At 36.8% G+C, this 15,532-nt stretch overlaps 1 protein-coding gene across 1 annotated transcript in view; it reads left to right on the top strand.

The window, feature by feature from the left end:
* TRUB1 (TruB pseudouridine synthase family member 1) overlaps positions 1-15,532 on the top strand; it is a 40,341-nt gene that overhangs the window by 17,759 nt on the left and 7,050 nt on the right. The window contains exons 4-5 of the mRNA XM_028121715.2: positions 2,443-2,524; positions 15,123-15,195. Coding sequence (XP_027977516.1) covers positions 2,443-2,524; positions 15,123-15,195 — 155 coding nt within the window. The remainder of the gene's footprint in view (positions 1-2,442; positions 2,525-15,122; positions 15,196-15,532) is intronic.

The following is a 15,532-nucleotide window of genomic DNA, read 5'->3' as shown; positions in this document are numbered from 1 at the left end:
AACTATGGTGAAATGTGAAGAATTGCACAGATAAGAACTTCTCCAGCATGTATATAACTCTATCAACTTTTTATTAAGTGGCTACCATGTTTCCATTTAGTAAGAAACACAATAGAACAGCAATGCAAAATCCAAGCTAGCAGTTTGTAATTGGAGAAGATAAGGATCAATATATATCTTTGTATTTCTCACAAGCACCTAGGAAAATAAGTTGCACATTCACAGTCCTTAAGAAACATGATTGAATGAAAGCACACACTAATGAATGAGTGAATACATGATGTGGGTTTGATATAGGCCTTCATTCTTATATAAGAAACTTGTATTGAGCACCTGCTCTTAGCTTTGTGCCAGGTAGGTGATTGGAAGTTGAGATGAATTAATAGGGTGGCTTTGAAAGATGAACAGTGGGTAGGGTTTGATTCTTAGAAAAGAGAGGAAGCTCAGGGCTAGGGAGGTAGCATGTGCAAGAACCCCTGGAGTCCGAAGTGGAGAATGAACATTGCATACTTGGAAAGCATGTTCCAAGATTAAAAGGTTCCTGGTTAAAACTTTTACACAGGGGGCGCCTGGGTGGCTCAGTCGTTAAGCGTCTGCCTTCAGCTCAGGTCACGATCCCAGGGTCCTGGGATCGAGCCCCACATGGGGCTCCCTGCTCGGCGGGAAGCCTGCTTCTCCCTCTCCCACTCCCCCTGCTCGTGTTCCCTCTCTCGCTGTGTCTCTCTCTGTCAAATAAATAAATAAAATCTTTAAAAATAAATAAATAAATAAATAAATAAATAAAACTTGTTACATAGGATAGCGCAAACATTTTCAAGGCATAGTATACATGATTGCACGGTTTTTCTCATGCAACAAGATGGATGATTAAGGCAAAAATCAGAGCATTTTCTTGCTTTATTGTTTCTTATGGGAACTCACTGTAACCACTGTTACTGTAAATCATTCTGTATCTTTTTTTTTTTAAATAATAATGATGATAGTATTGTTCAATGTTGCTTACCATGGCCAGCTATTGTTGTTTTCGGCTCTGCCCTCCTGAGGTACTATTATCTCCATCTTAAGGACAACAAGGCTCCTGCAGCCCCATGTTGGGCTCTGTGCTCAGTGCGCAGCCTGCTGGAGAGTCTCTCCCTCTCCCTTTTTTCCTCCCCCTGCTTGTTCTTTCTCTAAAAATAAATAAATCCTAAAAAAGTTATTTTGAGCTATATAATAGAAGATGATTTCATCAATGGGCACTTAAGCTGGTATAAAATGCTTGTTTATGGGAATATGAAGTTTTAATATTTTTCTCATTTTTGTCTCTGGTTCCTTCACTAACGTAATAAACTTGTCATTAATAAACACCTTTCTGCAAAGTACTTTGGCTTCCTCTTTAAAAAAATGTCCACATAACTACAGATTATTTTCAGTGGGAATTATATTCCTTGCATTTTTCTCAGTGCTTCATGTGTTGTTCCAAGTAAAACTTGAATTTGACCAAAAGAGAGCAGTATAAAGAATATGTAATACAGGGGCACCTGGGTGCCTTAGTCAGTTGAGCGTCAGACTCTTGATTTCAGGCTAGGTCATGATCTCAGGGTCCTGAGATTGAGCCCCGCGTCAAGATCCGCACTCAGCAGTGGGGAGTATGCTTCTCTCTCTCTGCCCCTCTCCCCGCTTGTGTGCTCTCTCTCTCTCAAATAAATAAATAAATCTTAAAAAAAAAAAAAGAATATGCAATACAAGTGTGCCCTGAGGTGAGAGTAAAATAGTCCTCAGTTAACTATGAACGCTCTAATTCTTCACTTATGAATAAATGATCAGTTCTTAAAAGTGACTTTTTTCCTTTCAGAGAACTCAAGAAGTAGCTATTTCTCTATTAAGAAAACACATGTAATATTAAGTACAGTACCTCCACTTTACTAGTTTGGTCCACTTTCTACATATTTAGCTTTTGTTGAAATATCTAATCAAGTTACTGAGATTAATCTTAGTATTTCATGTAAGAAGTAGTAAATTGATTTTATTTTTAAATTAATTTTAATTGTATGTGTGGTAAAATTGTTGAGTCTTGTGATGGCCAGGTAGGAATTTATTGTATCATTCTCTCTACTCATAAGCATATTGGAAATTTTTCCTTCAGAGTCAAAACTGCCTAGTACAAAACTGGTTTTAGAAATATGTTTGTAATAACTGTGTTTATAAGCCATAATTGTCAATAAAATCAGGCTTTTCTTTGTCATGTTGGCTGGTGTGGAAAGTTTGTGAATGCTCCGCGGTTTACACAAGCGCTTCCCACATATCGAAAATAAACAAAACAGCTGCAGTCTCTTATTTTTGCCTTTATTTTGTGTCAAGTTGGTAGCATTAGTGAAATTGTGTATAAAACTTTAAGACATACGTAACAGTTTTTTTCTTTACCTTATGGCTTATTTTTCTCCCTTGCTTCTCTTCCTCTAGAGGTATATTGCCATTGGAGAACTGGGGAAAGCTACTGACACGCTAGATTCTACTGGGAAAGTAACAGAAGAAAAACCTTACGGTATGATGTTCATCTAATGTAGTCGTCTTTTTTAACATGTAGAGAAAGTTTCTGTGAATTCAGAATTTTAAAATAAATCTCTCACTGGATATTACCAGTGATTATTACAGTTCTTAGTACATTTCCTTGGGTTAATAGGATTGAAAGTTGTTAATCACATTTTTGCTTATTTGGTATGAGTTTGTTAATAAAGATTCATCATAATTGCCTCTTTTCCTGTAATCAGTTTTTTTCATGTTCAGAGTTCTTCCAGATAATTCTCTTGCCAAAAAAACATTTATAGCTAAGAATTAGGGATTTTACCTGTGTCTTGTCATTGTTTATTGACTTACTTTTTTACAGCTACTTCTTAGCTGTTGAAATGAACCAGGTTTAGTGCTTTACAACTAATCATGTTCCTCTGCTTTTGGAGTATGTAAAAAAATATGACAGAGGGAAAACTATTTCTCTGGAAGTAAAATAGAACTCACGGGGGCCTACCTTGATTTTTGTACCATTCCTTCTTTTACTACTTTAAGTAAGGATAGATAAGTGAAATGGTTTCCTAGCAATTCTCAGGGTGTGATGCTCTTCCTAATACAGCGGTTGCCATTCTGTACAGTTGGCTCACCTACATATTTATGTCATCAATTGTGAATTGTTGTTGTTTTGTTGTTATTGCTTGTTTTGTTTTTGCCTGTGTTTAATGTTACCTCTTTTTAATTTAGCCAGTCCAGCATCTGGCTTTCCTATGTTTTTGTGTTGAGTGTCCTTAATATATATTACATACCAACCTTCTTCTTGGTCATAGTAGCTTCACTTGTCTTGTTAACATTTGTATATAACGTAGTATCTTACTTGATTAATAAAGCAACATAATCAAAAGATAAATCTGATTTATGTTGAGCTTAAAAAAATAGATGTTGAATTATCTTTGAAATTATTGTTATTAGGAAATAATAGAAGACCCTCACTTAATAGAAACCCAACCATAATTTTCAACAGAAAGCTTTTAAGGGATTAAAGAGGCATAGGACAATAGGAGGATGTCAGAGATTTCCAGAGTATACTAAAGTATATGCCAGTACCTATATAATCGGAAGAATGGTGAGGAAATAAAATTGGTAAGACTGCTCGATGGGATGGGGTGGTGAGGGAGAGGACACTGTCAACCATGACCTAGGTTTCTAGGTTTTAAAGTTGGTTATGTGATGGTGCAATTCATTGAGTAGGGGATACTAGAAGAAGACCAAGGTGATGAAAATACAGTTGACCCTTGAACAGCACAAGTTTGTCTTGTGTGGGTCCACTTATACATGGAGTTTTAAAATAAATACAATGGAGTACTGTAAATGGGTTTTCCTTATGATTTTTTTTTAAAGATTTTATTTAGAGAGAGAGTGTGTGCTTATGAGCAGGGGGAGGAGAGGAAGGAGAGAGAGAATCTCAAGCAGACTCCGTGCTGAGTGCAGAGCCCCACGCAGGGCTCGATCTCATGACTCTGAGATCATGACCTGAGGCGAAATCAGGAGTCAGTCACTTAACCGACTGAGCCTCCCAGGTGCCCCTTCATTATGATTTTCTTAGTAACATCTTTTTTCTAGCTTACTTTTCTCTAAGAATGTAGAGTAATATATATAATATATATAATATAGAGTATATATATATATATAATATACAAATATGTGTTAATCAGCTGTTTATGTTTTTGGCAAGGCTTTTGGTCAACAGCAGGCTATTAGTAGTTAAATTTTGGGGGAGTCAAGAGTTATACATGGATTTTTGACTTCATGGGGGTTCCGTGCCCCTTAACCCCTGTGTTGTTCAAGAGTCAGCTGTACTTAAACATTCCCTTCCTTCCTGCCCTTAAGCATCTTGGAATTTTAAAAAACTCTCCTTTGCATTGTGCAATTTGTAACATTACTTACTTACTTTAAAGGAAACTTAGTTTGTTAAAGTGATCTCATTATATGTTGAAATAAGTCATGGAGAAACCAAGTAACTTTCTTCAGGCGGGAAAGGGAGATTTCCCTATAGTTTATTAAGTAGTATTTATAGTCCCAGAAAATGAAAGCTCAGAGAATTTTGCTTATTGACTTGAGTTTTCTGTGTGATTTTAGTAAATTAGCGAATGTTTGTCATCGATTTAAGCTGCTATAGCAGGTACCAAAGGGAAGATAAATGAGACCTAGCCTGTATCCTTAAGGAGCTTCTGTCTAATGAAGAAGTAGGACCTATATTCTCAACCCTCTGAGACCCAATACTGAGACCTGTAACCAATATTGTATAATGCCGTCTTCACTGTCTTGAACTAAAATTCAGAGATACTCTCCCCTACCTACATGTTAGAAAAAAAGTCAATGTAATATAATAAACAGAATATAAAGAATAAGTAAAAGTAATTTATAATAAAATAGGTATGTTGCTATGTAAATTCACAGCTATTACTGCACTAAAAGTCGTAATGAACTAGTCAGATGTTGACACAAATATGAATGCCACAATGATACAGGTATGTTATATTAATGACTCAGTATTGGAACATTCAGTATATGAAAAACAATACAAAAAATACTTTGTGTTTCAGTGGAAAATGGACTTAGATTCTAGCCTCAGATGATTATAAACAGGCTTCCACCCACATGAATATCTGGCAGACATCCAGAAGTTATGTGGTACACGGAACACTTGATCATGCTGTCCCATCCTGCATATTGTAGGACATCCAGCAACTGGAAATGCTGCTGATGCTGCCACCCCACGCAGTCACTGTAACAGTAAAAAAATGCAGTTCTTAATTGACCTGTTGCAGACAACTGACATATGGGTAAGGCAGTAAGGCAGGATGCAGTAAATGGCAAATGGATGCTTTTCAGTCATTTTTGTTCTAACTAGGCAAACACTCTTTTTAGCCATTGTTTCAGATACCTGAAATCTCAGAAGAATAAGAAAATGAGTCTGGCTCAGTAGACTCAAAGCTCAAACCATATTAATAGGACCCTTCCTTTTTTTTTAAAAATTTTTATTGTTATGTTAATCACCATATATTACATCATTAGTTTGTGATGTAGTGTTCCATGATTCATGATTCATTGTTTGTGCATAACACCCAGTGCTCCACGCAGAACGTGCCCTCTTTAATACCCATCGCCAGGCTAACCCATCCCCCCACCGCCCTCCCCTCTAGAACCCTCAGTTTATTTTTCAGAGTCCGTCGTCTCTCATGGTTCATCTCCCCCTCTGATTTCCCCCCCCCCTTCATTCTTCCCCTCCTGTTATCTTCTTCTTCTTTTTTTTCTTTCTTAACATATATTGCATTATTTGTTTCAGAGGTACAGATCTGTGATTCAACATTCTTGCACAACTCACAGCGCTCACCATAGCACATACCCTCCCCAATGTCTATCACCCAGCCACCCCATCCCTCCCACCCCACCCCTGCTCCAGCAACCCTCAGTTTGTTTCCTAAGATTAAGAATTCCTCATATCAGTGAGATCATATGATCCATGTCTTTCTCTGATTGACTTATTTCACTCAGCATAACACCCTCCAGTTCTATCCACGTCGTTGCAAATGGCAAGATCTCATTCCTTTTGATGGCTGCATAATATTCCATTGTGTATATACACCACATCTTCTTTATCCATTCATCTATCGATGGACATCTTGGCCCTTTCCACAGTTTGGCTATTGTGGACATTGCTGCTATAAACACCAGGGTGCACGTACCCCTTTGGATCCCTACATTTGTATCTTTGGGGTAAATACCCAGTAGTACAATTGCTGGATCGTATGGTAGCTCTATTTTCATCTTCTTAAGGAACCTCCATACTGTTTTCCAGAGTGGCTGCACCAGCTTGCATTCCCACCAACAGTGTAGGAGGGTTCCCCTTTCTCCGCATCCCCACCAACATCTGTCGTTTCCTGACTTGTTAATTTTAGCCATTCTGACTGTGTGAGGTGGTATCTCATTGAGGTTTTGATTTGGATTTCCCTGATGCCGAGCGATGTTGAGCACTTTTTCTTGTGAAGGACCCTTCCTTTTGTTCTCTTTCATGGCACCTTCTTTTATTTCTAAATAGCTTTTCACCATTTATAAATACACATTTGCGTGTTAATCCCTAAGCTATGGGGCTGAGACCATGTCGTTTTCGGTCCTCACTATATTCTTGGTGTCTAGGACAATGTGTGGCATATAGAATAAAGCATGCCTGTGAATAAAAGGCAGGCAATAAATAAGCATGGCAGAGATGATTGCAGCTAAGTCACATAAAAGGCAAAGCATCTTCCTACCCTCTGCTCCTCTTTTCTTGTCCACGTCTATGTATTAAGTCTCAGGCACAGTTGCTGGCATCTCTGCGGACACTTGGCTTCATTGTGCTCGTCTGCTCTTCACTGAGCTCAGGACATGAGTGCCGTGGCGTCCCGGGCTGTCTTAGATGTGGGCCAAGCTTCTGGGAAGGCCTGACTGCTTCTGTGATAAGAATAGGTTTTTCTCTCTCTTTTGTGGCTTTTTTATTGGGAGGCAAGAAATGTAAAAGGAAGGTGGTATCTCCTGCTAATCCTCTGTTCTAAACACTGCAACCCCCTGGTCCCAAGACAAGATGTTACCAAGGTCTTCTTGAGTGGATGTAGCTAATGAATCTAATGTGAGTGGCTCCTCTAGGCCTGCGCTTTGGCTGCCCACACTCCCTGAGGAAGCTGACAAGTTGAATTGGGTCTCGAATTGTGACTTAAACAAATAGGGCACACACTCTAGTAGGCCTTTGTACCTGGGTATCAGTCATCTTACGGTGCCTTTTATTTGTATTTAAACCTTTTTATTATAAAGTGTTACACAAATAAAAGTGAGTGAAACTTAAATTTACAGCTCAGTGAACTATCACAAAGCAAACCTCCCTGCAGCTACCAGTCTAGTCAAGAAATAGAAGATTCCTAGAGACATCTTTCAAGCTCATCCCATATATAACATTTTTCTGTTGATACACATTTGGGTTAACCCCAGTTTGAGGCTTTATGAATAAAGCTGCTATGTGTATTTTGTACCTGTTTTTTGGTAGACACATGTACTCATTTCTCTTGGATATACCCCCAGGTGGAATTGCTGGGTCATAGGGTAATCCTGCTGTACTGGGAATTGTCAACAGTTTTCAAAGTAATTGTATAACTTTGCATTTTCAACACCAGTAAATGAGTTCCCCTTGTTTGGACAACACATGGTATTAACAGTATTTTTAATGTTGGCCTTTCTGATAAGTGTGTAGTGGTATTTCATTGTGATTTTCATTTGATTACTAATGAAATTCAGCACTTTATCATATGTGCTTTGGCTTCTTAGCCATATTCTTTTTTGTATTGTCCCGGTCTCTTACCGCCTCTTTTGTTTTAGTTTTTCTTTTTTCTTTCTGTATTGAGTTGCCTTTTTTTGGGAGGGGGAGGTAGATCAGTATTTATTAAATATTGCACAATAAGCATGAACTACAAGAAAAACTGAAAATTGAAACGTTAATATTTTAAGTCTTTTGTTCATTTGATGTCATTTTTTTTAATTTGGTTGATTTTTATTAATACATTTAATTTTATTTTTTATTTTTTTTTAAGATTTTATTATGTTATGTTAATCCCCATACATTATTACATCATTAGTTTTTGATGTAGTGTTCCATGATTCATTGTTTGTGCATAACACCCAGTGCTCCACGCAGAACGTGCCCTCTTTAATACCCATCACCAGGCTGACCCATCCCCCCACCCCCTGCCCCTCTAGAACCCTCAGTTTGTTTCTCAGAGTCCATAGTCTCTCATGGTTTGTCCCTCCGATTCCCCCCCTTCATTTTACCCTTCCTACTACTTTTTTTTTAACATATACTCCAGCATTGAGTTGCCTTTTAAAAAATAGTGACTTGTAAGAGATCTTTGTATACTCTGGATATATGCTCTTTTGTTATATGTCTTACGGATATTTTCTCCTACTCTGTGGCTTATCTTTTACCTCTCTTAATTGTGTCTTGGAAAACAGAAGTTTTTAGTTTTAACTTAGTCCACTTTATCAAGTCATTTCCTTTCTAATTAGTCCAGTCCTTTTGGTGCCCAGTTAAAAAAAAAAATTCCTACCCCAAAAGTATGAAGATATTTTCCTATATTCCAGAAGTTTTATTGCTTTGCCTTTCACATTACACCTCCAATCCACCTTTTTTTTTTTTCTATATGGATATCCTGTATGGCCCAGCACTTTTCCCTGCTACATTGCCTCCTTAGTCACAAATCAAGCACCTTATAGATATGGGTTTGTTTGGAATCTATTTTGTCACATTGGTCTGTCTGTTCTTGTGGTAACACCAAACTATCTTAGTTGCTGTAGTTTTAGAATAGATCTTGATATCTGAAAGAGCAAGCCTTTCTTTTTTTTAAGATTTTTTCTATAGGTTTTTTATAGCTTTCTTATCAGAGTAAGGAAGTTGCTTTCTGTACCTAATTTACTGTTTTTTGTTTGTTTGCTTGTTTTAAATAAGCTTTACCCTCAACGTGTGGCCTGAGCTCATGACCCTGAGGTCAAGAGTTGTGTGCTCTACTAAGCCAGCCGGGCACTCCAACTGTTGTATTTTTTTAAAAATCATGAGCAGACATTGAATTTCATCAAATACTTTTTCATTTCATTTCATGTTTTAGTTGTTTTTTTTTTCTTTCTGTATTGAGTTGCCTTTTTTGTGGGGGGAGGTAGATCAGTATTTATTAAATATTGCACAATAAGCATGAACTACAAGAAAAACTGAAAATTGAAACATTAATATTTTAAGTCTTTTGTTCATTGGATGTCATTTTTTAAAAATTTGGTTGATTTTTATTAATACGTTTTATTAATACATTTATTAATATCTGTTGATTTTTCTCCTTACTCAAATATTAAACTTTTACATTTCTGGAGTAAGCCCAAATTGATCACGATATGTTATCCTTTATATAAATTGTTGGAATTAGTTTGTCAAGATTTAGTTTAGGATTTTTGCATCTTTGTCTCTGAGTAAAGATTACCTTCTATTTTTCCTTCCTGTTAATGCTCTTGACTGGTTTTGATACCAAAGTTATGTGGACTTCATAAAATGGTTTGGGGACTATTTGCTCTCTTTTTTTTATTCCCTAGAATTTGCGTAGATTGGCATTATTTCTTTTTTCTACTGTTTGATAGAATTTATTGGTAGACATCTGGAGTTTTCTTTGTTAGGAAGGTTTTTAATTATGGATTGGCCTTCTTTATTAAATGTCAAACAATATTTTTTATTTCTTGTGTCATTCTAGATAATTTTTACCCTAGGAATTTATTCATTTCATCTAAATTTTCAAACTTATTAGTATAAAGTTGTTTATACTATTCCTTTATGACCTTTCTTTTTATTTTGAAATACTATCAAACCTATTTTTGTAGTTTTCAGTATGTAGATCTTTCACTTCTTTTGTATATGAAATCCCTAAGTCCTTAATATTTTTTGATGCTATTATGAATTGAATTTTAAAAATTTCAGTTTCTGATAATTCATTCTTAGTATAGAGAAATGGAAGTATTGGTCTTATGTCTTTTAGCCTTGCTAAACTCACTAATTCGAGTCACTTTTGTGTAGATTCCTTGTTAGGGGGGGTATCTAAAGGAGACATTTTTCTAGGTCTCCATTAGCCCTACTCCTCAGATGTGGCTTCTCTGAGGTCTCAGTCAAATGCCCTGGGTATCCAGCCAAGTTTCTTCATTCTGGATGGTTGTAAGAGCCCACCTTGTAAGAGCTTTGGTAGTAGTTCTTTGATTAATTTTGTGGCAACTACCTGTATTATGTGCAGTTTGGAATATAGCCAGTCTCCAGTGGACCCCTGTAGACATCTCTTTGTCTGTGTGGTTCTCTCAAATTCCAGCTGCTTCTTCTTCCCCAAGCTCTGATTTTTATTCAGTGAAGTTGTTACCAGTTGGTGGATTGTAAAATTCCTTGGTTCTTGTCTTCTTGAAGGAAAGAATTTAGTTGGGAGACTTGAGAGAGAATTAAAGCAGCGAAGATTTTATTTAGCAAAGGGGAAGTACACTCCAGAAATGTTGCAAAACGGGTTGCTCTATGGGAGATGGGTGGTCTCTGGGTGGAGACTGGGTGGTCCCTGGCAGTTTCCTATCTGCCATCCTCCTTTCTCCCCTCCTGCTCACGTCTATCTATCTCCCTACCCTAGCAAGATCACAGTGCTTTTTTGGGATTCCCGTCCTTGCACCATGGTTCAGAAAGCATCTCCAAGTGAAAGCAAGTGATCCTCAGAAAGGCCTTCTCTGTTCCTTTCCCTTCTCTTAGAGATTACAGTCTTTGCTGTCTGTTGTCTTGTGTTCGGAAACAGTTGTGTACTATATATTTTTTCCAGTTAAACAGCTGCTTATAGTGGTAATGCTTGTCCAGTACCATTTACCCTACCATGGTTGAATATTGCTTTTAACTCCGTCGTTCACTTAAGTACCAGCTATCACAATGTAAGTAGAGTCAACAAATTTTAAGCAAATAATAATGTGTGACATGATCTTGAATATTTTAATTTTATGAGAATGACTTTTTAAAATTAATTTCAAATGAATACTGGCACCTTGATGATTTATTAGTCCCTAAACAAAGAATAATTACCCAAGTCCTATGACATTTTTATCATACCCATCTTCTTTTATCAAATTTATTTTTTTTCATAGTTATTGGCTATAATTGCTTTAGAGATTTTATTCTCCATTTCTTTTTAAATCCTTTGTAGGTAGAGTCTGTATTCTTTTTTTTTTTTTTAAAGATTTATTTATTTATTTGAGAGAGAAAACACAAGTGGAGGGAGGGCCACAGGGAGGGAGAGGATCTTAAGCAAACTCTGCACTGAGCATGGAACCTGATATGGGGCTTGATATCACAACTGTGAGATCACGACCTGAGTTGAGGCCAAGAGTTGGACACTTAACCGACTGAGCCACCCAGGTGTGCCTTGAGTCTTTATTCTTCTTATTAATTATTATTTGGGTTGGACTAATACCACATTTTAGAGATAGCCAGCAGGCTTCACTACATACTCATGTAGTGAATATAATAATCATATCATAAAAAATAATCATGTTTTATTCTATTCTTTTCTATTCTGTTCACTTTTATTGTAAAACAACTTGCTGCGTAGGCTTTCTGTCCAGTGATCCAAACATCAGATGAATGACTGGCCTAGGTGACTTTTAAATGCCCTTTGACCTTGACATTCTGTCATTCCTCAGCTAATTCAGCAGAAATGTCTTGAGTCCCACTGTAATTGTGTACATTACGTAAGAACTGCCTTTGTCTTTAAGGAGCTTGGAGTTTCACTGGTGAGATAATACCTGCATACGTATAGTAGGTAACAGTTAAAAATTGTGTATGATTAATTGCAGAATGAACAGCACAAACCAGAAATGCCTGAGATGTTAAGTCAGAGAAAGAGACACTGGCAGAAGTAGAATGACAAAGAGCACATCTTGTCATCTTGTGTTGGGGAGTGTCAGGAAAAGACAGCCACTGAAGCCGGAAAAGGAGTATACATTGTCAGGAATGTTAGTAAAGAGACCAGCCTAGCCGAGGCAGAAAGCTGTTTGGTCTTGTTTTGAAAATGTATTGCTAAGTTATGAAGTATTGCAGTGTTCTCAGCAATGACATTTCTTTTTTTTTTTTTTTTGATTTTTAAAAAGTATCAAATTTATAAACTGCTGCTGTGAGACTGAATTACACTGGTCAATATCCCCATGATTTCCTGGCATCTTTTTTTTTTATTATATTATGTTAATCACCATACATTACATCATTAGTTTTTGATGTAGTGTTCCATGATTCATTGTTTGTGCATAACACCCAGTGCTCCACGCAGAACGTGCCCTCTTTAATACCCATCACCAGGCTAACCCATCCCCCTGCCCAGAACCCTCAGTTTGTTTCTCAGAGTCCATAGTCTCTCATGGATCGTCTCCCCCTCCGATTTCGCCCCCTTCATTCTTCCCTTCCTGCTGTCTTCTTTTTTTTTTTTTTTAACATATAACGTATTATTTGTTTCAGAAGTACAGATCTGTGATTCAGCAGTCTTACACAATTCACAGCACTCACCATAGCACATACCCTCCCCAGTGTCTGTCAATGTCTATCTGTCAGCCACCCCATCCCTCCCACCCCCCACCACTCCAGCAACCCTGTTTGTTTCCTGAGATTAAGAATTCCTCCTATCAGTGAGGTCGTATGAGCAATGACATTTATTTAGCAGTGGTCAACTTGGTGGTAGCATTGGCTGTCTAGATTTGGAAGTTTTGCATCACTGAGGTGCCATCAGTAATTGTTTTAATGTTGCAGTAGAACGAAAATTTTTCATGAAAAATCTCATATCATGAGCTACATCTGTTTGAAAAACAGTATGAAGAGAATACCCATCTGAGATCTGTCTTTATGGACTGCTAGATGTTGGAGAAGTTCTGAGTTCTGTAGATCTTCTCTGTTTGAGTCTAGGAGATTCTAGTCTTTTGTTTGTGTTTAACTTGAGGATCCAGGTCACACTGAGGTTAAGACTCTTGTGTTGCTGTTGAAACCTGAATACAGTATTCCATGCTGTCTTTTAATCTCTACTCACGTGTTACAACGATAATTCAAAGCATATTAGTTTTTTTAAATATTTTTTAATAAAACCAAATGTAGCATGTATGTATTAGAATAAAAAGTTAAATAAATTTCCTACAAAGTGAAAAAGAAGCACTATGGGGCACCTGGGTGGCTCAGTCCGTTAAGCATCTGCCCTCAGGTCATGATGTCAGGGCTCTCTGCTCAGCGGGGAGTCTGCCTCTCCCTCTCCCTCTAATCCTCCTCCCAGCTTGTGCTGTCTATCTCGATTAAATAAATAAAATCTTAAAAAAAAAAAGCACTGTAATTTCTTCCCATTGACTGTGACCTAAACAAGTTATAGAATATTTCTGTAATTATTAAATATGAAATATATGTATAGGCATCTATAAATACCCAAATACTGAATTTCAGTGTGTTACAGTTTTCACTTGTTAAAATTATAGAACTATACATTAATATTATAGTAATAATATTTTATAGTTAATAATCTCTTGGAAAGAGTATTAAACAAAAGCTGAAAACATGACTAACAGACACTGAAAGCTTTATGTCTTCATTCAAATTTTCTAAAATCATTGTTTGAAAAATGTTTAGTAATCATGGTATCCTTGCTATGTATATTCCTTTTTTGCACTGGCTTATTTTTAAAATCAGACTCCTGGGAGTATTTGTTTAAAAGAACAGAGAAATTCCAAGAGCAGTGAAGGGATGGAAGGAGAGAAGTAAATACAACTTTACTTGGGGACAGAATTGAATGTGAATGTGTCAGTTTTATGCCATACCACAGAACAGTTTTGTAATCTAGCAGGTGAAGTTTTTAATGTTAATACTTAATAATCTTTAATACTGCATTAAGTTGTTTATAGTATTTGATGCCTGGAGAAACGAGCAACTTATGGATATTTTTCTTTTCTTTTCTTTTCTTTTTAGAAGTTATTTTTAAGTAATCTCTATACCAAAGGCGGGGCTTGAACTCAACCCCAAGATCAAGAGTCACACACTCTACCAACTGAACTAGCCAGGCGCCCCCCCCTTTTTCAAGAATTTTTTTAATTAAATATTTTAATGGATTTGTTTTTTAATTGAAGTATAGTTGACAGTCAATATTATATTAGTTTCAGGTGGATAACAGATATTCAGTGCTTACCATCTGTCACCATACAGAGTTACCACAATATTACTGACTGTATTCTCCTAAGCTGTACTTTTCATTCTCATAATTTATTTTACAAGCTGGAAGCTTGTACCTCTTAATCCCCCTCACCTCTTTTGCCCATCACCACTTACCATGGTGAGCACTAGGTAATGTATATTGTCAGATCACTATGTTATACACCTGAAACTAATAATAACATTGTATGCCAATTATACTTCAATTAAAAAAAAAAAAAAAGAACTGGGGCGCCTGAATGGCTCAGTCATTAAGCATCTGCCTTCAGCGCAGGTCATGATCCCAGGGTCCTGGGATCGAGCCCCGTATCAGGCTCCCTGCTCTGCGGGAAGCCTGCTTCTCCCTCTCCCACTCCCCCTGCTTGTGTTCCCGCTCTTGCTATCCCTGTCTTGGTCAAATAAATAAATAAAGGCTTTAAAAAAAAAAGTTAAAAAAAAACTTATATTTTTCTACTTACTTTCCAATCTCTTGATTTTTGAATACTGCAGTACTATTTCTATAGCTAATGCAACATTTTTCTCAGGTCCTTTAAAGGCTATAGTAAGAACCAACTAAATGTATATAAGATGACTGGATCAGTTTTGGAGAAAATTTGGAGAAAAAATTGAAGCAAAAGAAATTTAGTCTTAATATTACACAATATAAGACTTTCTCCCCCTTTTATCTCATTAATGTGTATTTTATTCATCTCAACAAGGTAGAATTTGGCATACAAATATGTTTTGTTAGAAAATTTTTTAATTGAATTTTCAGAACTTTCAATGCTGTGAAAACAGCACGTATACTTCTGTGGTTGTTTTAGTGTTACATTTTTTTATTCATTTTTGGCAGATAAAATAACACAAGAAGATATTGAAGGCATTCTACAGAAATTTACTGGGAATATAATGCAGGTACCTCCCCTGTAAGTTCAATTATTGAATTTGAATAAATGTTTAATTTTTATTTTTCAGTGTTTAACATCACTTTAATGAGAAAAAAAGGGGGCTTCCTTTTATGTATGGTGAGGCACATTTTCATCTGACATAACATATGATCAAGTAAAGGTGAGCCATCCTGAGACAGGTTGCAGAGCTTCCAACACTCTCTGAGGTAGTGGAATGTGGTTTCCTCTGTCTCTGGATGTTGCCACAGCCTGACATCTATGCTATTCCAGTGTTGATCGGTTCTTCTGAGTCCATCTGTTTACCTCAGGGCAGTTCTGGAGTGCAGAGGTGTCAGTTTTCCCGAAATTGCTGTGA

The sequence above is a fragment of the Eumetopias jubatus genome, unplaced genomic scaffold (genome assembly GCF_037043125.1).
Source record: "Eumetopias jubatus isolate StellerSeaLion01/CBP00866 unplaced genomic scaffold, mEumJub1_p1.0 scaffold_17, whole genome shotgun sequence".
In the NCBI taxonomy this organism is placed as follows: domain Eukaryota; kingdom Metazoa; phylum Chordata; class Mammalia; order Carnivora; family Otariidae; genus Eumetopias; species Eumetopias jubatus.
This window is presented reverse-complemented; position numbering and strand designations above follow the sequence as displayed.